Raw genomic sequence first — 25,022 nt, 5'->3', positions numbered from 1 at the left:
AAAAGCTCTGAGCGATCAAGCCTTGTCTCTGGCCCTGGATTGAATTCTTCTATTCCGGAGGCCCAGAATCCGGGCGTCTTTTCGTGGGTCAGCAACAACCTTTCAATTGTCCCAGTCTATTTCTCTTGTTACACCCCACTGAGATCAAAGATTCAACCACACTCCAATTCTTTCAGGTTCTTAAAGGTTCTTTTGTAGTTTCTCCCAGTTATTAGCCTTTAAACTAGAACCTTCATCAGTCAATTTAGGTATCATTTCTCTTGGTTCCCCTATGCTTGGTGTGCTCTATTAAATACATCTATTGCACCCCATATTCCCCAACATAATTACATTTTCCCATTTAAATAAAGGAACAGAGCAGTGGTCAAGAAGAGGGAGCCTGAAAGTAGAGTATTAAAGTTCAAATCCAGACTCTACCACCTCTACTGATAGAACCTGTGGGGCATCTGAGTGAAGATGATCTAGGACATGGAAAAGATACAACTCTCTTGCTTAAGAATAAAATCTAAGCCAGAGAAAGAAATTTAGGTGATATCATCATGTGGAGGTGGTAGAAACTATTAGAATGTGTGAACTTTTCTACAGATTGCATATGGCATAAGAAAAGGATAGGACCCAGGGGAACAACACTACCTAAAGGTTGGGAAATAAATAATTTAGAGTGGAGAAAAAGAAGTGGGTAGAGCTTGGGCACAAGTTAGTGACTGATGAAACCGAATGATGGATACATAGGGAGTCACGGCCCTATATTTTGGTTCTATTTTAGCTTTTGTTTGAAATGTTACTAATAAAATGTTTTTAAAAGAAGGGGAGGTAGAGGTAGAGGAACTGATGAAGGATTCTGAAAAGATGCAGTATTTGTGAAAGGGGAAAGCAGAAGTCATTACTACCTCAAAGGAACAAAGTAGAGTGAGCACAAGGATTTGATAGTTGGGGCATTATAATTCTTTTAGTAAGAACTGTTTCAGTGGAGCAGAAGCTTGATTTCAGTGGTTTGGAACAAAACAAGTAAGAAATAGAGATACCAAGTAGTTTATGGAAATCTTGGCACGAAGGGAAGAAATGCTTACAGAGAGGTACAGGACCAAGGATTTTGCTCTGGTTTTGGGTTTAGACGGTAGGTCCTCAGGAGGAAGTAAGTGGGAAAGGTGGATATTGAAGAAAGCAGAGCATGCCCCAGACACGGATAAAATGTAGAACGCAAACAAAAGTAGAGGGACAAGTCTGAGAAAAGAGAAGATACAACCAACAACCTAATATAATTCAAAGAAGATGATACAATCTTTGATACAGAAAGGGAAAGCAAGGAACAATTCAGGGAGATTTTTTTAAGACAGTAAACTATAGTCCTAGGGTCACAAAGAGTCAGACACGATTGAAGCAACTTAGGACAGACGGACGGATGAACTAGATGAGACAAGGTGAGAGGGAACCAAGTGTAATTAAGTTATAATTAAAGGACACGAGGAAGTCAAAGGTTTGGCAACAAGTCTGTGCCAGAGATCTCTGCGGAGAGATCACATTGTAAGAAAGCCTGAAGACTCAATTAAAAAAACCAAACAGATATGAATTTTATATTAGCTCTTAATCATCTTCTGGATGAAAGCAGAGGGAGTCTAGGGAAGCAAATATAAAGCAAGGAAAAAAGTTATCTTTACTGGAAAAGAGTCTTCAGGGAACAACATTTTGCTCTGATTACAATAAAGGAAGGTATAGAAATTCAGTAGGGACTTTAAGATGAACACCAAAAAGCAAAATGAGAACACCTATGCAACCAAAAGAATTCTACTTCAAATCAAAATGTTGGCTTTTATATGCATATTGTTCTAAAATAAGAGAATATTTATGGTACAAGCTACTTGTTGTTTTAAGATATGGGGGCTTAGATAAGGTGGCAGTGGGAAAAGTGAAAAGTAGACAGATTTCAGTTAACTTCTGATGAGTGAACAGATAGGACTTGTTAAAATGTATGAAACTGTAGAGCTAAATAGAAAAAACATACACAAAATGTTAACATAAGTCATTTCTAGGTGACAGGCTTAAACACAATGCTTCCTTTATTCTTTTATTCTTTTTTGGAGGAGTAATTAAGATAATTAACTTAATTCTAAAGGCAAGAATAAATTCTTGATGTAAAAAATTCAGTACTGAATTACACATGGCAAAAACTAAAAGTTCCTCTTCAAATTCAAATCCCTTATCCCACACTTTTCCCCAAGAGATCATCAAGTCAAAGGGTTTTAAAGTTATAGGAGCTAAAAATAAAATGAAGGGTTTTAAAACCCTTTCCACATAGTTCACTGTAGTGTTTCTCAACCTTTCTTTTCATTATTTCCCCTCCAAAATGAAAACTAATTAACTATACCTATGTAATCTAGTCAAGGCTATGGTTTTTCCAGTGTTCATGTATGGATGTAAGAGTTGGACTGTGAAGAAAGCTGAGCGCCAAAGAATTGATGCTTTTGAACTATGGTGTTGGAGAAGACTCTTGAGAGTCCCTTGGACTGCAAGGAGATCCAACCAGTCCATTCTAAAGGAGATCAGTCCTGGGTGTTCATTGGTAGGAATGATGCTAAAGCTGAAACTCCAGTACTTTGGCCACCTCATGTGAAGAGCTGACTCATTGGAAAAGACTCTGATGCTGGGAGGGATTGGGGGCAGGAGGAGAAGGGGACGACAGAGGATGAGATGGCTGGATGGCATCACTGACTCGATGGATGTGAGTTTGAGTAAACTACAGGAGTTGGTGATGGACAGGGAGGCTTGGTGTGCTGCAATTCATGGGGTCGCAAAGAGTCAGACACGACTGAGCAACTGAACTGAAGTGAACTGAATATATATTATACTAAAAAAAAACTATACAATGTAACTGAATTTAATTTAAATTTAACTTAGTCTTTCCCTAATGACAGATACTAAATACTAAGGAATAAGACTTGGTGCAGCAGGATTGAACTCTGGAGGGCACTCAAAACCATTGTAATATATGACTGTTTCTGTTTATCTTTCTTCCCAAAAAACAGAACTATTTCTTCCTTTTGGGGTCAATATTGCCCTTGTTGAGAATGCATGGTGGACCGGTGTTTTAAATAGACTGTCAGTCAAATTAGATTTAGTATGAACCATATTCTCCTTCAAACTTTTCCCTTGGCTTCCTTTTTCATATTCCATTTGACTTCATTCTCTTGAGGTACTCCCTGTGGCATCCTCTGTTACAATGTTTCCTAAACTTAGTGAACATAAATATTTTTTAATACACATTCTAATATATGTTTACTTATTTGTTTAAAATTATATATCTGTTGCTGTTGTTTAGTCGCCACATCATGTCCAATTCTTTGTGACCCCATGCACTATAGCCCACCAGGCTCCTTTGTTCATGGGATTTCCCAGCCAAGAATACTGGAGTGGGTTGACATTTCCTTCTACAAAATTATAAATAAATACTACTATATTAATAAAATATGTGCAATATAAAATGTACAAAAAATATAGTTTAAAGGATGAAACTTAAAAAAAAGGATGGGTAGAAATTAGAACTGTCTTTTTCCATGTAAAACTGTATACACCCTTTAGAAAAAGCAGAGCTCTATATAAATTTTATACGTTGCATTTTCAAGGTACATTTCTTTTCTCTCCATAGCCAATTCTACCTATTACTATGGCTTTGACCACCATCTATGAGGTTCAGTTCTTCAATCACTCAGTCATGTCCGACTCTTCGTGAACTCATGGACTGCAGCACACCAGGCTTCCCTGTCCATCACCAACTCCCAGAGCTTACTCAAACTGATGTGATGTCATCCAACCACCTCATCCTCTGTCATCTGCTTCTCCTGCCTTCAATCTTTCCCAGCATCAGGGTCTTTCCCAATAAGTCACTTCTTCGCATCAGGTGGCCAAAGCATTGGAGTTTCAGCTTCAACATCAGTCCTTCCAATGAATATTTAGGACTGATTTCCTTTAGGATGGACTGGTTGGATCTCCTTGAAGTCCAAGGGACTCTCAAGAGTTTTCTTAAACACTACAGTTCAAATGCGTCAATTCTTCAGCATTCAGCTTTCTTTATAGCCTAACTCTCACATCCATACATGAATGACTACTGGAAAAAACCATAGCTTTGACTGGATGGACCTTTGTTGGCAAAGTAATGTCTTTGCTTTTTAATATGCTGTCTAGGTTGGTCTAGGCTGGTCTAGGTTTTCTTCCAAGGAGTAAGCGTCTTTTAATTTCATGGCTGCAGTCACCATTTCCAGTGATTTTGGAGCCCAAAAAATAAAGTCTGCCACTATTTCCATTGTTTCTCCATCTATTTGCCATGAAGTGATGGGACCGGATGCCATGATCTTAGCTTTCTGAATGCTGAGTTTTAAGCCCACATTTCAATCTCCTCTTTCACTCTCATCAAGAGGCTCTTTAGTTCTTCACTTTGTGCCATATGGGTGGTATCATCTGTGTACCTGAGGTTATTGATATTTTTCCCGGCAATCTTGATTACAACTTGTGCTTCATCGAGCCCACCATTTCTCATGATGTACTCTGCATATAAGTTAAATAAGCAGGGACATCTCCAAAATTTATGTTTCCAGTGGATGCCTCTTCTGAGCTCCAGACTCATATATTAAATTGCCTAACTGAAACTTCCTTTGAATGTGCCATGAGCACCTGAATACCGAACATATCTTCCTTATTTAATGTGCTTCTCAGTTTATGGTCTCAAGTGAAATTTACTACTATCCACCAGAACTCTTGTCAAAACTGAATATACAATATCAGCCTTGACACCTCCTTCTCTATCTCACCACTTCTAATCTGTCATTAAGATGTGTTGGTGTTATCTCCTGAATAATTCTCAAATCAATGCAACTGTCTCCATTTTTACTGGCATCAATGTAAATTACTGCTATAGGCTGTTTTGTCTTGACAAAATTCATATGATGAAGTTCTAACCGAAACCAACCATACATGAAAACATAATCATATTTGGAGATTGGGTCTTTAAAGAAGTAATTAAGTTAAAACAGAGTCATTAGGGTGTCCTTATAAGAAGAGGAAATCTGAAACACAGACACATACAGAAGGAAATGATGTAAAGACACGGGGAGAAGACAGCTCTATGGACATTTGTTTACAAGTCTTTGGATATATTCTTTCATTCCTCTTGGATTAATAACTAGGGGCATATTGCTAAGTCATATAATACATGTATGTTTAACTTTTTAAGGAAAAGCCAAATTGTTTCCTAAAGTGGTTGTACCATTTTACATTTCCCTTTAGCAGTATATGAGAGTTACAGTTGCTCCATATCCTCACCAACACATGGTATGCTCAGGTCTTTCAACTTTTAGATATGTACTTAAATAACAAAGACCATTTTAACTTTTCACTTCCAAACTAGAAGTTTTTATCTCTTTTTCTTTCTCATTGCACTAGTTAAGAAAATGTTAGGCAGAAGTAGTGAGAGCACAAAGAATACTTGTCCTCCTACCTGATCATTTCTTAACGGTCACTTGTCATTTTTTTATTCCATCTTTACTTCTAAAACCTATGCAGGTATTCTGGATTCTTTATCAATTAATTCTAATATCTGAAGTCCATAGCGTCCTTCAGAAGTTCTTTAGGAGTCTAAAACCTGTTTTGCATTGTGTTTATTTTTCCTGCTGACTCTCAATCACAGATTCTAGTCTATTTATATGACTGGTGATTTTCAACTATGAGCTCATAGTTGGATGACCTTAACATGTGGAGAATTCTGACAGCTAAAACTAGAAATGCTTTCCTCTACAGAGGATCTGTACTTGCTTTTTGTGAGAGTAGGTACTGTTACCAACCCAGGAACATGTTAGCCACAGTCACAGGTCTCAAGATCTCAGGAGCTTTAATGCAAGGTTCATTCTCCCACCATGCTAGAGACCCAGAGCTTAGTAGACTGACCCCATCATTGACATGAACATTTGACTTCAGAGCAACTTCAGCATTTGCAATGACTTACAGCTCACACATCTCCACTACAGTTTCAACTATTTTATCTGCTTATGCATATCTGTATATGCATATGTCCCTCAGAGATTCTCTTATTAAAAATTAAGCTTTTCTAACATCTAAAATTTGTTTTAGCAGGGAGAGGGCTCTTAAAAATAACTCATCCTCCATGGAAGCAACCTAGATTTCCATCAGCAGACAAATGGATAAGAAAGCTGTGGTACATATACACAATGGAATATTACTCAGCTATTAAAAAGAATGCATTTGAATCAGTTCTAATGAGGTGGATGAAACTGGAGCCTATTATACAGAACTAAGTAAGTCAGAAAGAAAAACACCAATACAGTATATTAACACATATATATGGAATTTAGAAAGACGGTAACGATGACCCTATATGCAAGAGAGCAAAAGAGATGCAGATGTAAAGAACAGACTTGTGGACTCCGTGGGAGAAGGCAATGGTGGAATGATTTGAGTGAATAGCATTGAAACATGTATATTATCATATGTGAAACAGATCGCCAGTCCAGGTTTGAGGCATGAGACAGGGTGCTCAGGGCTGGTGCACTGGGATGACCCTAAGGGATGGGGTGGGGAGGGAGGTGGGAGGGAAAGTCAAGATGGGGAACACATGTACACCCATGGCTGATTCATGTGAATGTATGGCTAAAACCAGCAAAACATTGTAAAGTAATTAGCCTCCAATGAAAATAATTTTTTTAAAAGTCAAAAAAATAAAATAAAATGTATTTATATTATGAAAAAATAAATACAAAATAACTCTTCAAGCTAGTAAAGCAAAAATCTTCTAAACCTTTACAGATAAGAGTATTTATTGATAACAAATGACTTAAGACATGTAAATTGGCTTACTGCCACTTTTTTTTTTTTTAATCAAATTAGGATGCCATTGATAAATGAGTTAAACATTTTGCTCATTTTTCTATAAATATTTCATATTTGGGTGTCCTAAAATTTTTTTGAGTCTTAAATGCTATTATCAAATCATTTAATACATTAAAAAGGGCAAAACAAAACACATTCTTTTTCATAGTTAAAATCCTTGTTAGTACTACAGCTGCTCAAAATGCTGAATACATTCCAAATATAGCCTAATGCATCCTACACACATGATTACAAGATTCTGTTCAATGATAAAAAAAAAATGCTGGCTTAGAAAATGAAGGTATCATATCTATACTGCCACATACAGCTAAACTGGCTTAATTCTGCAGATAAGAATCTGCAACCTGTTTGCTACTGTTTGGATCCTGAATAATTTGTCAATACCTTGGTACACTCACTTTCAAACAAAGTGCTACATATAATATTGACGAGTATATAGTGATACTAGAACTTTTTAACTTCAAAAGTTTTAAAAGTTTTTAAAAAGTTGCCAAAATTGAATTTTTGATGTCTAGTCAACAGTCTAGAAATCTTATTTAAACTAAGAAGATATATCCAATCAACTAACTTTTGTAAATAAAAATAATAAGAGAAAAGAAGTATTTTCCACAGTTAAATCACATAAATAATTAATATAAGTGTAAGCATAAATGTCTTTTCAAATTTATAGAATGAACTGAAATTAACAGGCTAATTTTACAAGTTAACCAGAAGATTCATTAAATTAAGCAGAAGCAGAATTAGTTGTCTTAATTAAGGAAAAGTTTTCATAAGGCTCTACATTAACTATATATCTTAAGATTTGTTATGCCTGATATAATTGGCCCAATTTTACTTTATACTCAACATATTTATGCCCTTTTTACACTATGATGTATTATTTATAGCATGATAAACATTTACTGCAAAATGTTCTGAACTAATAAAGCATTCACATTTGGCAACATTAACTTCAAAACTAAAAGTTTTAAAAGTAAAGACATTTTTTTTTTGACTAATAAAATATAAACGATTTAACAATTCTCACAAAATCTCACAGAACTGAATGAAGGAAAATCATCATTACTTTTTCTACAACTACAGAATTACCAAATGTTAGATCATAAACTCGTGATTCTGTAGTGAAATGAGACATGTAATCATGACACATTTATAGTGAATCCTTGGTATTGTCTTATTTAAGGAAGCAACATTTCTTAAATTTCTGACACTCAGCATAAATTAATATACTTGTATATCATGTTATCAGAACTGTTAAAAAAAAAACAAAACTGACCTTCTTTGCACACTAGAGTTCTTTGTTACCATGCACATGGGAAATTTCTAACCCCTAAATAATTTAACTTTTAAAGTTTAAAAAAGACTGAAATAAAAAGTAGGATATCAAATTATTGAGACAATCTCTGAATTAAGTCTACATTATCTAATTTTCCCTCAGAAAACCTCAGCTCAATGGGTAATATTATCACCCTCATTTGATATCTGACATTCTGAAACATTATAAGACCTACCCAAGGTTGCATAATCAACAAAGGAAATCTCAGTTCTGTTTGATACTAAAGTCCAAGGACCCAGTTCTTAATAACTGTATTATACTTCCTTTAACATTACTTGACTAGATGTTCAGAAAGGTAACCTTTAAATTAAATATCTGGCTATCCAAATGATTTAAAAAAAATTATCCTTAATCCAATAAAAATTATTTTAGAATATTTTAAGATTTTTTTAACCACTTGTATTGACTGTAAGAGATAAATTTTAAATAATGAACATGGCAAGGCAGTCCATTTTTCTTCATATAAAGTCTTAGAAACTTAACTAATCAAGTTTTTCCTATAAATATAATCTTTTTAAAATTCATAGGAAATACAAAATAAATCAATGACATACCACTGCTGCTGCTGCTAAGTCACTTCAGTCGTGTCCGACTCTGCGACCCCATAGACAGCAGCCCACCAGGATCCCCCGTCCCTGGGATTCTCCAGGCAAGAACACTGGAGTGGGTTGCCATTGCCTTCTCCAATGCATGAAAGTAAAAAGTGAAAATGAAGTCGTTTAGTCATGTCTGACTCTTAGCAACCCCATGGACTGCAGCCTACCAGGCTCCTCCACCCATGGGATTTTCCAGGCAAGAGTACTGGAGTGGGGTGCCATTGCCTTCTCCGGACACACCACTACACACCTACTAAAATAGCTAAAATCCAAAACACTGACTATATCAAATGCTGACGAAGATGTGGAGCAATAGGAACTTTGTTTCTTTGCTAATAGGTATGTACAATAATACAGTCACCATGACAGATAGTTTGGCAGTTTCTTACAAAGCTAAAAATTCTCTATAATATACAGCAATCATGTGCTTTGGTGTTTACTCAAATCAGCTAAAAGTTTATATGCACACAAAAATCTGCACACGAACATTTATAAATTTAAATCATAATTGTCAAAAAAATGGAAGCGACAACACGGCCTTCAATAGGTGAATGAGTAAATAAACTAGGTTTATGTACAAAGTAAAATATTATTCAGTGACTAAAAGAAATGAGGGATCAAGCAACAAAGACATGAAGAAACCTTAAATGCATATTACTAAGAGAAACCAGTATGAAAGGCAACCTACTGTATGATTCCAATTATATGATATTCTATAAAAGATAAAACTCTAAAGACAGAAAAAAGATCAGTGGTTTCCAGGGGTTAAGAGAGAAGTGTGGAAAGGATGTAAAGGTGCAGCACTGAGTATTTTTAAGTGTACCTTTTTTATATGATGGAGAAGGAAATGGCAACCCACTCCAGTGTTCTTGCCTGGAGAATCCCAGGGACAGAGGAGCCTAGTGGGCTGCTGTCTATGGGGTCACACAGAGTCAGACACGACTGAAGCGACTTAGTATTTTTAAGTGTACCTTTTTCGTATGATACTATACACCCGCTAGATCATAGAAAAAGTCGGACACGACTGACACGACTGAGTATTTTTAAATGTACCTTTTTTGTATGATACTACACACCCGCTAGATCATAGAAAAAGCAAAAAACATCTACTTCTGCTTCACTGACCACACTAAAGCCTTTGACTATGTGGATCACAACAAGCTGTGGGAAATTCGTAAAGAAATGGGAATACCAGACCACCTTATCTGTCTCTTGAGAAACATATATGCAGGACAGGAAGCACCAGTTAGAACTGGACATAGAACAATGGATTGGTTCAAAATTGGGGAAGGTATATATCAAGGCTGTATACTGTCACCCTGCTTATTTAATGTACATGCAGAGCACATCATGTGAAATGCCAGGCTGGATAACTCACAAGCTAGAATCAAGACTGCAGGAAGAAATATCAACAACCTCATATATGCAGATGATACCACTTTAATGGCAGAAAGCAAAGAGGAACTAAAGAGCCTCTTGATGAAGGTGAAAGAGAAGAGTGAAAAAGGTGGCTTAAAACAATATTAAAAAAACAAAGATCACGTCATCTGGTCCCATCACTTCATGGCAAAATAGATGGGGAAAAAATGGAAACACTGACAGATTTTCTTTTCTTGGGCTCCAAAATCACTGTGGATGGTGATGGCAGACATGAAATTAAAGGATGCTAGCTGGGCTTCCCTGGTAGCTCAGTGGTAAAGAATTTGCCTGCCAAAGCAGAAGACACAGGTTTGATCCATGATCTGGGAAGATCTCACATGCAGTGGGACTTGTGCCACAACTACTAAGCTTGTGCTCTAGAGTCCGGGAGCTTCAACAACTGAAGCCCATGTGCCCTAGAACCCGTGCTCCACAAGAGGAGCCACGGCAATGAGAAGCTCACGCACCACAAGAGAGTAGCCCCCGCTCGCCACAACTAGAGGAAAGCCTGTGCGGCAATAAAGACCTAGCACAGCTCAAAATAAAAAAAATTATTAAAAAAAAAAATTATGTTTGCTCCTTGAAAGAAAAGCTGTGACAAATCTAGACAGCATATTCAGAAGCAGAGGTATCACTTATCCAACAAAGGTCTATAGTCAAAGCTATGGTTTGCCAGTAGTCATGTAGAGATGTGAGAGTTGAACCATAAAGAAGGCTGAGCACTAAAGAATTGATGCTTTCAACTGCTGTGCTGGAGAAGACTCTTAAGAGTCCCTTGGACAGCAAAGAAATCAAACAAGTCAATCCTAAAGGAAATCAATCCTGAATATTCACTGGAAAGATTGATGCTAAAGCTGAAGCTCCAATAATTTGGCCACCTGATACGAAGAGCTAACTCACTGGAAAAGACCCCAGTGCTGGGAAAGACTGAAGGTAAGAGGAAAAGAGGGCAACAGAGAATGAGATGGTTGGATGGCATCACTCAATCAATGGACATGAGTTTGAGCAGACGCAGGGAGATAGTGAAGAACAGGGAAGTCTGGCATGCTACAGCTCATGGGGTTGCAAAGAGTCAGACATGACTTAGCAACTGAACAATGAACAATAATGAAGACAGGAAATTACATATTTGCATAATGCCTTATGCATCCTGCATTGGTGTGGTACATTTGTTACAAATGATGACTATGAGGCCAGGAGATTGATAACTGACAGAAGGGAAACTTTACAATATAAAAAAATAATACATTAATGTGCTTTATAGGAAAAACTAACAACTGAATGGATCATACCATTTTCAGAGAAGACATTATATGACAGTTTAATAACCATTAATTAAATCTCTCATACATCAAAAATTTTCATCTTAGTCTCTATCAGGACATTGAAAACTTTTTAATTAATTAATTTTAATTGGAGGCTAATTACTTTACAATATTGTGGTGGATTTTGCCATACATTGACATGAAATCAGCCATGCGTGTACACGTGTCCCCTATCCAGAAACCCCTTCCCACCTCCCTTCCCATCCCATCTCTCTGGGTTGTCCCAGTGCACCAGCTTTGAGTGCCCTGTTTCATGCATCGAACATGCACTGGTAATCTAGTTCACATCATGTGTATAACAGAAAATGGGAAATTACTATATGCAGTTCAGAAATTAGTCTATAAATAGTATCATTTAGCATCTACTCAATAAACAAACAAGCAAAGAAAATCTGTGGCTATCAAGAAATACATTTTCTTTTAGCTATTTGACGTGTAGTCTCTCTGTAAGACAGGAACACAAATAATAATGGCTCATTATCTTCCAGTATTCCTTAATAAAGAGACAAAAATACTTTCATTTAGACATACCTTAACTATTTCTTCAATGAAACAAATGTGAGAGACAGGATCCCTCTTCTTGGTTAATATTTTTTGTAGATGTTGCACCTAAAAGGAAGGAAAAGAGGGAAAACATATATAATTGAGTATTTTCAAATGTAATTACAAGCATAGAGTACAGGTACTAGAAACACTAAGGGAAGGGAAAAAGCATTTTGCTAGAGCCCTTACATACATTATAATTAGTTACGGAGGTATTTTGAACTTTCAGAGATTTTTAAGAAAGCTGCCCAAGATCACACAACTTTGAATAACTAAGAATTAAACCACAGCTCAGCAGGTAGATTCTGCCTGCAATGCAGGAGACACAGGAGACACAGGTTCAACTCCTGGGTCAGGAAGATTCCTGGAGGAGGAAATGGCAACTCAATCCAGTATTCTTGACTGAAACGAAAACTCCCATGGACAGAGGAGCCTACTGCACTGTAATCCAAAGGGTTGCAAACAGTTGGATACAACTAAGCACACAGCATGCTAACCCATAATTAATACTATTTTTTACTCTCTCAAATATTTACCTGACCACAAACAGTAAAAATATGATCCACAAGTTTCTCCATGTTGGTCCAGAGGGAAGCACGAAAAGCTGCAGTGTTCCCTGGAGTTGGCATGGTAGATCGTCCAGGTCCCCCTGTTTATGAGAAACAAAAAAAACAAACAAAATAAAATGTTTTAAATTTAACAAAATGTATGTTATTATGAAAAGCACATACAGGCTAACAAATGAGAAGTTTCTTTATGAAGAAGTAATAATTTATCATGAGTGATATAAAAAAGAATCTTAACCTTTTGTTTTTAAGAAAGAAAATAAAACCACACACACACACACACACACACACCCCCCACCACACACACCCAACAAGGATAATACAGAAAACAGGAATTCCCTGGAGAAGGAAATGGCACCCATTCCAGTATTCTTGCTTGGGAAACCGCATGGACAGAGGAGCCTGGCAGGTTACAGTCCAAGGGGTCACAAAGAGTCAGACACGACTGAGTACGCATTCACTAACACTCTCCACAAAAAGAACAAGATACTGCAGTTTAGATATCTCGTTTGTTAAATGAAAGTATTAATCTTGACTCTATAAATTGATAAATGTAACATTCTATAAATATTTTTAATTTAAATATAGTTGATTTATTCTATAATTCTTTATAACAGTTTTTACCTCCAATCAGAATAGATCTCCATTATAAAATACCCTTAATGGGAACCTTAAAACCCCTGCAAATTAAGACTATGCTCCCATCTTCTGTAACTTCTCCTGTTTCCTCTTAACCTGACATCCCATGAAGGGATATGACATATCTGATTTTCTGCTTAATTTCAGATAATGTCATTTCACTGTTTTCCACTCACAAATGGGTTGAGGCCTTGCGGATCTGAAATAGAATCAGTAGAAACATATTGGTACTTACTCAAAATAAAGTCTTAAAAGCCACAAAAGCTAGAAAATAAATAAGAATTTTGGATAGCTGTTTTTTTCTTTTTGGGGATCTTCAGGCCTTTAACATAAACAGTGAATAAACCAGAATCTTAAAAGTGTAGAGGAATAGAAAATTTTTTAGTAAAACAAGCAAGAAGATCGCTATCACAGGTGAAAGAGTTTTAAATATAAGTTTGTGCCCCCAAAGCCATAGATATATAACTTCATGAAAATGTGACCAAGGATACTAGCATTGGTATCAGCCTCTAACACATGTGAGTGAAAACTTATCATGTATTTTTGAATCCATTTGAATATGCCCCAGCTCACCATTCTGTCAAAGAAAAAAAACTCAGTAACACTGAAAGAGAACATTCCCCATTCCATGATATTCTACAGGAGCCATGAATTTCTATCATTCAAAAATTTGGGAAACCACCTCTCGTGTTTAGTTCCTCATCATACCAGGTTCTGATGTTCCTGGTTATTTAGAATTAAGCTTGTTTTATACATATATACACATACACAAAAATTAATATGGGTGTATATGTATAACTGAGTCAACTTGTTGTGCATCTGAAATACTGTAAGTCAACTACACGTCAATAAAATATACACATGTATAAAAAGAAAGGATCTTGGACTCAGACAGATTCAAATCACCAAGTATAGTTCTAGCCTTCTCAGAAGCTATCTTACTGTAGCTATGTTCTTTATTTGTGCTTGACCTAAAAGTGCAAAGTATAGGGACAGTAAGTATGGCACATTAATCAAGTGAGTTTGGTTTCAGGTTATTACCTGCTGAATATGTATGTGGTTAATTTTATTATTCAGTATGTTGCTGGTATGAGGAAGAAGTCCCTTAATGAAGTCATGTAGGAATGAAAGATGCCCTTGCCATTATGTTCTTAGTAGGAATGTTCCCGTATTTGTTCAGACTTCAGTTATGTTCTATGTACAACTAACACTTATAGTTTCAAAAATGCAGATTTTTCTTTGTATCTTGTCTTCATAATAAGGAAATAACTTACTAAATCATATAAATTGATATACTATGTGCCTAACAAATGCAGAAAATATTTCTTCCCCCTCTTCAAAAAAAAGGAATTAATAAAAATGGTTTCCTAGAGGGGGCAGCTGCAGTGGTAGGAAGCGGGACCAGGTGAGAAGAATAGAGATAGAAGCAGTGAGTCTCTGTAGTTCCAAATAGGAAAAGGAGTATGTCTAGGCTGTACATTGTCACCCTGCTTATTTAACTTCTATGCAGAGTACATCATGAGAAATGCTGGGCTAGAGGAAGCACAAGCTGGAATCAAGATTGCCAGGAGAAATATCAATAACCTCAGATATGCAGATGACACCACCCTTAGGGCAGAAAGCAAAGAAGAACTAAAGAGCGTCTTGATGAAAGTGAAAGAAGAGAGTGAAAAAGTTGGCTTAAAACTCAACATTAAAAAAACTTAAGATCATGGCAACTGGTCCCATCACTTCATGGCAAATAGATGCGGAAACAACGGAAACAGTGAGGGCCTTTATTTTTGGGGCTCCAAAATCACTGCAGATGGTGACTGCAGCCATGAAATTAAAAGACACTTACTTCTTGGTAGGAAAGTCATGACCAACATAGACAGCATATTAAAAAGCAGAGACATTAGTTTGTCAATAAAGGTCTGTCTAGTCAAGGCTATGGTTTTCATGTGTGGATGTGAGAGCTGGACTATAAAGAAAGCTGAGAGCCAAAGAATTAATGCTTTTGAACTGTGGTGTTGGAGAAAACTCTTAAGAGTCCTTTGGACTGCAAGGAGATCCAACCAGTTGATCCTAAAGGAGATCAGTCCTGTGTGTTCATTGAAAGGACTGATGTTGAAGCTGAAACTCCAATACTTTGGGCACCTCATGCGAAGAGCTGATTCATTTGAAAGGACCCTGATACTGGGAAAAATTGAGGGCAGGAGGAGAAGGGGACGACAGAGGATGAGATGGTTGGATGGCATCACCAACTCAATGGACATGGGTTTGGGTAAACTCTGGGAGTTGGTGATGGACAGGGAGGCCTGGAGTGCTGCGGTTCATGGAGTCTCAAAGAGTTGGACATGACTGAGCGACTGAACTGAACTGTGTTGCTTCTTAGCAATAATGAAACTAGATGTATTTTAGGATGGTGCAAATGAAGGTTCTCTTCACAAACAGAACAAAGACAGGTGTGTAATCGGGATTAGAGGTCTTTCCTACTGCTGCTCCGTAAAGGAGAGAGATAAGACAACCCCTCACTAGAAATGAACATGTCTGAGAGTCAAATTCTGATCTCTATGCAACAATCCTCAATGAAAGAATACAAGGCTTATTGAATAAAAAAGTGATTCTGTACTCAGATCAGTGAAAATAGAAGGTCAACCTGGAGCACGACGGGCCAGAGAGTAAAAAAGTGTTTAAAGACCAATGGAGATTAGGAAGCTTCCACAAAACAAATGTGAGAGTATCTGGTAGGTCAAAATAATACCAATGATAATAGTTTCTAAAATATTGATTAAAAAAATATTCCCTGAGCTCAGAGTTTAAAACTCAAATGTTTAAAAAGGGTGGGAACTGCTGTTTACAGTAAACTGTCAGTTAATAAGTGCAAAAGAAATGATAATGCTAGGAAAAAATCACTATTTTGCAACTACCAACTAGTAAAATAATGAAATGAAGGAATGATTATCAGTGGGTAAAATGTTACGGGGAACAGGATGTTTCACATGGTGCAAAGTATGCACCCAAAGTTACTTACTAATTACTAAGAAAAGAGTACTTTTACAAGCAGCAAGCTGTCATACACTATAAGAACAAACAAGCAACAATGACACAGACTGACATAATTTTGGTGCTTCTTATATCATGTAACGGGAAATACACATCATCTTACGGGTTTTTTACCTTGAATGTAATAATGAAGAAACAATCAGACAAATTCTGAGTGTGGGGTTTGCTGAACATGTTAATGCCATAAAAGATAAAAAAGATACTGCTGTTTTATGATTATTATTATTATTAAAGCAGAGTAGAAACAAGACAACCAATGGAATAGCATAATGGCTAATTGGTTCCAGTTGGGAGGGGAAACAGCCATTAAGAATATTTTATGGAAATAACTTAAAAATACTGAATGTGGATTACATGCAAAATAATATTAATGTATCAGTGTGACATTTCTTGAAGCTAATGCCTAAGAATGTTACTGGATATGGTATACATGCACAGCTCTTTGCACATGTTAGAATGTTTCAACATAAAATGAGGATTTTTAACCTCAAAGTGAAAAGTACACATTTCAATTTAAGTTAAACTTAAAGACTAGGTAGTACAAGCTAAGCTAAGCTAAGTCACTTCAGTCGTGTCCGACTCTGTGTGACCCCATAGACAGCAGCCCACCAGGCTCCCCCGTCCCTAGGATTCTCCAGGCAAGAACACTGGAGTGGGTTGCCATTTCCTTCTCCAATGCATGAAAGTGAAAAGTGAAAGTGAAGTTGCTCAGTCGTGTCTGACCCTCAGCGACCCCATGGACTGCAGCCTACCAGGCTCCTCAGTCCATGGGATTTTCCAGGCAGGTGTACTGGAGTGGGGTGCCATTAAGAGCCCATCAATGGTTAGAGTCTGTCCTACTTTTACAGAGGGCAAGAATCAAGAAAACCAGAGGCTATGTTAGTAAGCTTTTCACTCTAGTTTCTCAACAATTCCAAGTTTAGGAAAGAACTACATGCTCCTTTTTTTGTCTTCTTTGCCTTGCCCTGTGACTTGTGAGATCTTAGTTCCCTGAACAGGGATTGAACCCGGGCCCCAGCAATGGAACTTCTAAGTCCTAATGACTAGACCACCAGGAAATTACCTACATGCTCTTTTTGTAAAGAGATGTTTATTATTTTTTTACTCTGATAATAATGGAAAGCAGTAACAAAGAGAAACATTTAGGAGTTTAAAATATGAATACTCCTGTTCAAAATCTAGGTCTAATTAATTTTTCAAATTATTTGCAATGTTGTACAAAGAATATTAAGTAAAAGCGTACATGAACTGGAGAGGTAATACTGAAACAATATGCAATTATCTTAGATGCTACATAAAGAATGAACTTGTAACAGTGAGGAAAAGGCATGCAGTGAATTTGTAAAAAGTAGAAAATATCAAATTACTAGAATATGTATAGCTTTGTTTTATTATAAAGAATTATGGAATCCATCAACCCACTACTCTTACAATAGGTAAGAGCAGAAATACAAAAAGGTATTGTTTTCTGCTAGCAATTATTTGGAAGAACTGAGGCACCAAAAAAGACTAAGATCACAGTCATTGGTTCTATTAGTTCCAGTGGCTTCATTTTTCTCATTTATACTTGAATACTTAAGGACTTTTATCCTCATACACTAAATACATCTTGCTGAAGAAATAAACGTAATAAAAAATAATCAACATAGAACACCTGTAAAGGGAGCAATAATAACTAAAACAAAAAACTGATGCCATTATCCACTAGTTTTATGAACCTCAAAAAACAAAATTAAGTGTTTTAAACTAAGTTTTATTCATGCGAAAGAAGAAACTAAGAAGTACTCAAAGAAACAATACTTGAGTAACTTCTAATTAATGGAATAAAATCATTTTCTTGCCTTTGTCCCTTAAAGGGCAATGGAAAAAAGAAAAAAAAAGTAGAAAAAAAATATCAATTTCAAAGAAACAAAGAAATCAATTAAAAACTTCAAACTTTATGAAGTATATATGCCAAATGCTATAGATAAATCAAAATGAACAAGGAAGCAGATAGCTGACATCCTAGATCATTAGCAAGGAACAATCTGCTCCTAAAATCAACTGTAAGAATTTAGATAAGCTATCCACTGATTCTTTGCTTAAGAGCGAAAAGGGACAGGCATAGATGGGCCAGGAGAGAAGCCAGAAAAATGTTCAACATTGCAGAATAGGGAAGAGAGAAAAGCAGAAGGAGAAACCATTATAAAATGACATGTACAGTGTATGAGAATTATGCATGAAGCAGGGCACCCAAAGCCAGTGCTCTGGAACAACCTAGAGGGATAGGGTTGGGTGGGACATGGGAGAGCAGTTCAGATAGGGGGGACAGATGTATACCTGTGGCTAATTCATGTTGATACATGGCAAAAACCATCACAATGTAGCAATTATCCTCCAATTAATATAAATTAATTAAAAAAAAAGAAGTAGCCCTCTAGCATAAAGAAACTGAGCTATTTAAAATTCTAAAACATGATACTGTTAAAGTACTGTACTCTATATGTCAGCAAATTTGGAAAATTTAGCAGTGGCCACAGGACTGGAAAAGGTCAGTTTTCATTCCAACCCCAAACAAGAGCAATGCCAAAGAATGTTCAAACTACCATACAATTGCCCTCCTTTCACATGCTAGCAACTTTATGCTCAAAATCCTCCAAGCTAGGCTTCAGCAGTACGTTAACCGAAATCTTCCAGATGTACAAGCTGGGTTTTGAAGAGGCAGAGGAACCAGAGATCAAATTGACAACATTTGCTGGATCATGGAGAAAGCAAGGGAATTCCAGAAAAACATCTACTTCTGCTTCACTGACTTCATGAAATGTTGACTGTGTGGATCACAACAAACTGCAGAAAATTCTTAAAGAGATGGGAGTACCAGACAGTTTACCTATCTCCTGAGAAATCTGTATCTGGGTGAAGAAGCAACAGTTAGAAATAGACATGGAACAATGCATTAGTTCAAAATTGGGGAAGGAGTAACACAAGGCTGTATACTGTCACTCTGCTAATTTAACTAACATGCAGAGTACATTATGCAAAGTGCCAAGCTGGACAAATCACAAGCTGGAATCAAGACTGTCAGGAAAAACATCAACAACCTCATATATGCAGATGATATCACTATAATGGCAGAAAGTGAGGAGGAACTAAAGAGCCTCTTGATAAGGGTGACAGAGAAGAGTGAAAAAGCTGGCTTAAAATTAAAAATTAAAAAACTAAGATCATGGCATCCAGTCCCATCAGTAAGTCAATAAGTGTTAGTCATTCAGTCGTATCCAATCTAACCAGTCCATCCTAAAGGAGATCAGTCCTGGGTGTTCTCTGGAAGGATGGATGCTAAAGCTGAAACTCCAATACTTTGGCCACCTCATGTGAAGAGTTGACTCATTGGAAAAGACTCTGATGCTGGGAGGGATTGGGGGCAGGAGGAGAAGGGGACGATGGAGGATGAGATGGCTGGATGGCATCACCAACTCGATGGACATGAGTTTGAGTGAACTCCGGGAGTTGGTGATGGACAGGGAGGCCTGGCGTGCTGCGATTCATGGGGTCGCAAAGAGTTGGACACGACTGAGCAACTGAACTGAACTGATACCAAGGTTGTAAGAGACAAGGTTCATAAATGTAAGTCAACTGTTTTCATATATACCAACAATGAACAAGGGGAATTTGAATTTGATAACAAAATACCATTTACATTACTCCCCGTTCCAAATGAAATACCTAGGTATAAATAGGGCTTCCCTGATAGCTCAGATGGTAAAGCGTCTGCCTACAATGCAGGAGACCTGGGTTGGATCCCTGGGTCGGGAAGATCCCCTGGAGAAGGAAATGGCAACCCACTTCAGTATTCTTGCCTGGAGAATTCCATGGACTGAGGAGCCTGGTAGGCTACAGTCCATGGGGTCACAGAGTTGGACACGACTGAGCGACTTCACTCAGGTATAAATAAACCGAACAAAATATGGACAAAAACTATATGAGGAAAACTAGAGAACTCTGACGATAAAAACCAAAGAGGAAATAAATATATACAGAGATATTCCATATTCATAGACAGAAGAAACAATATTGTGAAGATGTCAGTCCTTTCCAGTTGGATCTATAGATTTAATGCAGTCAAAATCTGAATTTTAGAAAAAAATTTTTCTTCTATCAACAAACTGATTCTAAAGTTTATATAGAGAGGAAAAAAATCAGAACAGCTAACACAATATTGAAGAAAAAGAACAAAGTTGGAAGACTGACTAGCCAACTTCAAGACATTATATAAAGCTTTAGTAATCAACACAATGAGGTAGTATTGGCAAAAGAAGAGACAAATAGATCAAAGGAACAGAATAGTGAGTTCACAAATATACCCACATAAATACAGTCAAATGCCCTTTTACAAAGAAGCAAAGGTAATAAATTTGGCAAAGGCAGAATCTCCAGCAAATGATGTTGGAATAACTGGGTAACCTCAAGCAAAAAAATGAATCTAGACACAGACTAGACACAAACTAAGATCATGGCATCCAGTCCTATCACTATGGCAAATAGATGGGAAAAATGTGGAAACTGTCAGATTTCATTTTCTTGGGCTCCAAAATCAATGCAAACAGTGACTGCAGTCATGAAATTAAAAGACATTTGATCCTTTGCAAGAAAAGCTATGATAAAACTAGACAGCATATTAAAAAGCACTTTGCTGACAAAGGTTCATATAGTCAAAGCTATGGTTTTTCTAGTAGTTATGTATGGATGTGAGAGCTGGACCATAAAGAAGGCTGAGTGCCGAACACTTGATGCTTTCAATTGTAGTGCTGGAGAAGACTCTTGAGAGTCCCTTGGACAGCAAAGAGATCCCACCAGTCAATCCTAAAGGAAATCAATCCTGAATATTCATTGGAAGGACTGATGCTGAAGCTGAAACTCCAATACTTTGGCCACCTGATATAAAGAGCTGACTCGTTGGAAAAGATCCTGATGCTGGGAAAGACTGAGGGCAAGAGGAAAAGAGGGCAACAGAGGATGAGATGGTTGGATGGCATCACTGACTCAATGGACATGAGTTTCAGCAATCTCAGGGAGATAGTGAAGAACAGAAAACCCTGGCATGCTGCAGTTCATGGACTCGGAAAAGGCTGGACATGACTTAGCGACTGAACAACAAGACGACACAGACCTCACATACTTCACCAAAATTAACTCAAAATGGATCACAGACCTAAAAGTAAAAATGTCAAACTATAACATGCCTAGGAGATAACATATGAGAAGACCCAGATGACCTTGGGTATGGCAATGACTTTCTAGATAGAATACCAAAGACATGATATGAAAGAAATAACTGATAAGGTGGACTTCATTAAAAACTTCTATTCTGGAAGAGACAAATAATCAAATCTGCAACTTGATTTTTCATATAAGGATGCTGAGAATTATCTATATTGATAAATTTATTACCATAAATATTATATAGTAGTCTAATTAATAAATAAGCCGGCTTATTCATTTTCCAATGAAGGAGAGACTGTTTTCATTGTTTAACTATTATGAATAATAGTAAAATAAAAATTCTTATACAGATGTGACAGAGTTTCTTTAGGGTATACTCTTACAAAGGCAATTATAAGATCATAAGATATACCCATTTTTAACCTTATTGATCAGTACGATAAAACTGAATAAAGTGGTTGAAACCTTTTCTTCTCCTACAATCAGAGTATAAGAGTTTCTGCTCTCATTGGATATTTAGTTCTGGTCTTACATTTTGCCAATCTCACAGAGAAATAGAAATCTTGAATCATTTGTATTTCTCTAATAATTAGTTCACATCCTCTAAAAAGAGGCTAAACATCTTTTCATGTTTATTGGATCTGTTCTTCTGTGATTTGCCTATTCATATTCATTGTCTATTTTTCAACTGAGTTATTTATATTTTTCTTAGTGGATTACAAACTTTCAGGTACATCTTGGGTAGTATATTTTCCCATGTAATTATGTTATTTTTTAAATTTTGAAACAATCTTAAACATACAGAAAATTTGAAATTACAGTAAAAAAATTTTTATTGAATCATTAGGGAATAAGTTACTGACATGATGCACTATCACCCCTGAAGGCTTTAATGTGTATTTCCAACAAAAATGACATTGCTATACATAATCTCAATATAACCAACAAGATTAGGCAATTAACATTAACCCTGCCAATGTAATATCTTTAAAAATAAGTGATTATTCTTTTAAAAACAATAAAGAATAGGATTTCTACACTAAATCATGGTATTCACTCCTCAATAGATGACAATAAGGCTTGAAAACACTTCATTCTTTCCAAAAAGAGGAGCATACATTAGGATAGACAGCAGGTAAATAATTGCTTTCAATTTTTTTTCCTCCATTCTTGACAACACAGTAGAGAATGAGATTAAACTCCTGCAAATTTAAACATTAGATCAAACTTTCTGAAAATAATTGCTGGGGAAAGTTGAGAGGGAAATCTCCTCTGGCAATTTCTTTTCAAAGCTGTCCTCCTGGGATGGTCTTAATACAGACTTATTCAGAGGCTGGGGCTAACCTTTAAAAATCCCTTTAAGATCAAAGATTCTTTTATCTCTTTTTATCTTGTACAAATTATTAAGAGTATGAGGGACATACTCTTATTTAAAGTTATATTTATATAGCAAACATAAAAATAATAATCAATGGCTGAAAATGTTTTAGTATTAGCTCTGCATCAAGAACTGTTATTGAGTTTACATGGACAACTGTATGATATTAGAGTATCCTGTTCAATACAAAAATGGGAAGAGGAGAAAACTTTTTTAATAGGCATTAAAAAAACACTCTGGGGAATTTTTTCAATAGTCTGAATAAAATAAGGCAGTAAAACTGAAGAAAGAAATGGAATCAAGACAGATTTGTCTGTCTTTAAGTATAAGAAAATAAAGAGCATGATTGTATGTGATGGGAAAGAGATAGAATGAAAAACTGATGATGTGGTAGAGAGAAGGGATCTATGAGAGCAATGCCTTTCTTTGAGTGATGGGATCTAAGGCAAAAGTAGAGTATTTGCCTCTGTTAGGAGCAAGTACAGTTCATCCATATTAACAGGAAAGATGAAAGATTTTAAGGAGAGAAATGCAAAGTTAGGGTTGCTTAGGAAAATGAGAGGCACCCAGAACATGCAGTCTCTCCTCTCTATGAAGTGTGTTATATACATGAATGTCACCATCAGGCATGGTTTTGCAGGAAAAGGGCTGGGGACAACTGCTGTCTTGAATCTACCTGCTTGGTTTTTCCTTAGATTTTGCTATACTTGTAATGTTCCCAAAGCTTTATCAGCGTCTATCAATCTCCACACTCAGCTGTTATTGCTCCTGAGTACCAGAATTATACATGCCCAGAAAGATAAAGTATGATAGAGATTGTATTTCCTTAAAAAATATTTTCTGCCTCAATAAGAAGTACATGTGAGGATAAGGATTTCAGAAAGAAAAATATGTTCCTTTTTTTCCCTTGCATCTGTTTCCTCTGAACTAAATAAAGCCACAGTTTATAGTTTTTATCTAGAAGTTCTGAATATACCAATTGGCCAGTTCAACTCACTGATTAGACAGAAGTTATAAATAAACTCTAAAACAAAATTTCTTCTCTCGTTTTCTGTCTACTAAAAAGTGAGTCATTAGATTACTTTGAAACTTGAATGCTTCACATACTATTCAAAGGACTTTTCAGTTATAAATAAATAAATGAAGCTAAATATAAACCACATCCATACCTCTCACAGCTGACTGGGAAGGCTGAGTCAAAACTTTGATATCTAATGCACTGTTGATATTTTCTTCTATTGCAGCACAATATCCATCCACAACATTGGTAATAGTGTCCTTCAAAGTTCCAAGATTATGGAAAACCTGAAGAGCAGTTCCGACCTGGGTTGGATTCTTTAAAAAGGTGGTGGTGGGGTAGGGTGAGAAAAGATATAAGTAGGAAAAGAAACAAAATAAATATAAATCTACAAATCTAAGTGGTACTTGAGCAGTTACTATAATATTTTTTAAATTATTATAAACAAGAACAAAAATAATGTATTTGGAACAAATATTATTTTTAGTCATTACTTATTTCATAAAAGACAAAGTTAAATACCATGTGTATGATTTCCTCCCTTTCCCTTTTCCTCCTCCTTTAAAGGATAATCACAAAATAAAGAATCTGTTATATTACTGGAGCTTACTTGAAATTTACCATTAATCTCTATGAAGAGAGCCATGTAAGAACTAACAACCCTATATTTGTTTAGAAAGAAATAAATTGTGCACAGTAAACTGCAGGCTGAGCCTTGTGAACTGATACTACTATTCATTGTATTATCTTCCTTCATCCATTCACTGAAACTACGAATATATATACATAGAGTGTCCACTATGGGGTCTATCTTGCTTCTATCTGCTAGAACTATAGTAGTAAATAAAACCAGTTGAGTTTCTGCCCTTATGGAACTTAATATTTACTGAGAAATATATAAACAATAAATATAAGAGAGTATCGGGTAGTGATATATGCTATAAAAAAGAAAGCAGGGAATAAAAAGAGAGAATGATGTGTATTATTATAGAGGGAAGAGCCAGAGAATGCATCTCAAAGGTAATATTATAGAGGGAAGAGTCAGAGAATGCATTTCAAAG

At 36.3% G+C, this 25,022-nt stretch overlaps 1 protein-coding gene across 3 annotated transcripts in view; it reads right to left on the bottom strand.

Moving 5' to 3' along the window:
* COG5 (component of oligomeric golgi complex 5) overlaps nt 1-25,022 on the bottom strand; it is a 277,335-nt gene that overhangs the window by 109,529 nt on the left and 142,784 nt on the right. For all 3 annotated transcript variants that reach the window (XM_070369612.1, XM_070369611.1, XM_005901432.3), the window contains exons 8-10: nt 24,113-24,278; nt 12,650-12,762; nt 12,102-12,179 (exon numbers count right to left, since the gene is read on the bottom strand). In XM_070369612.1, coding sequence (XP_070225713.1) covers nt 12,102-12,179; nt 12,650-12,762; nt 24,113-24,278 — 357 coding nt within the window. The remainder of the gene's footprint in view (nt 1-12,101; nt 12,180-12,649; nt 12,763-24,112; nt 24,279-25,022) is intronic.

The sequence above is a fragment of the Bos mutus genome, chromosome 4 (assembly GCF_027580195.1).
Source record: "Bos mutus isolate GX-2022 chromosome 4, NWIPB_WYAK_1.1, whole genome shotgun sequence".
Classification (NCBI taxonomy): domain Eukaryota; kingdom Metazoa; phylum Chordata; class Mammalia; order Artiodactyla; family Bovidae; genus Bos; species Bos mutus.
The sequence above is the reverse complement of the archived record's forward strand: the minus strand, read 5'-3'. Positions and strand labels throughout refer to the sequence as shown.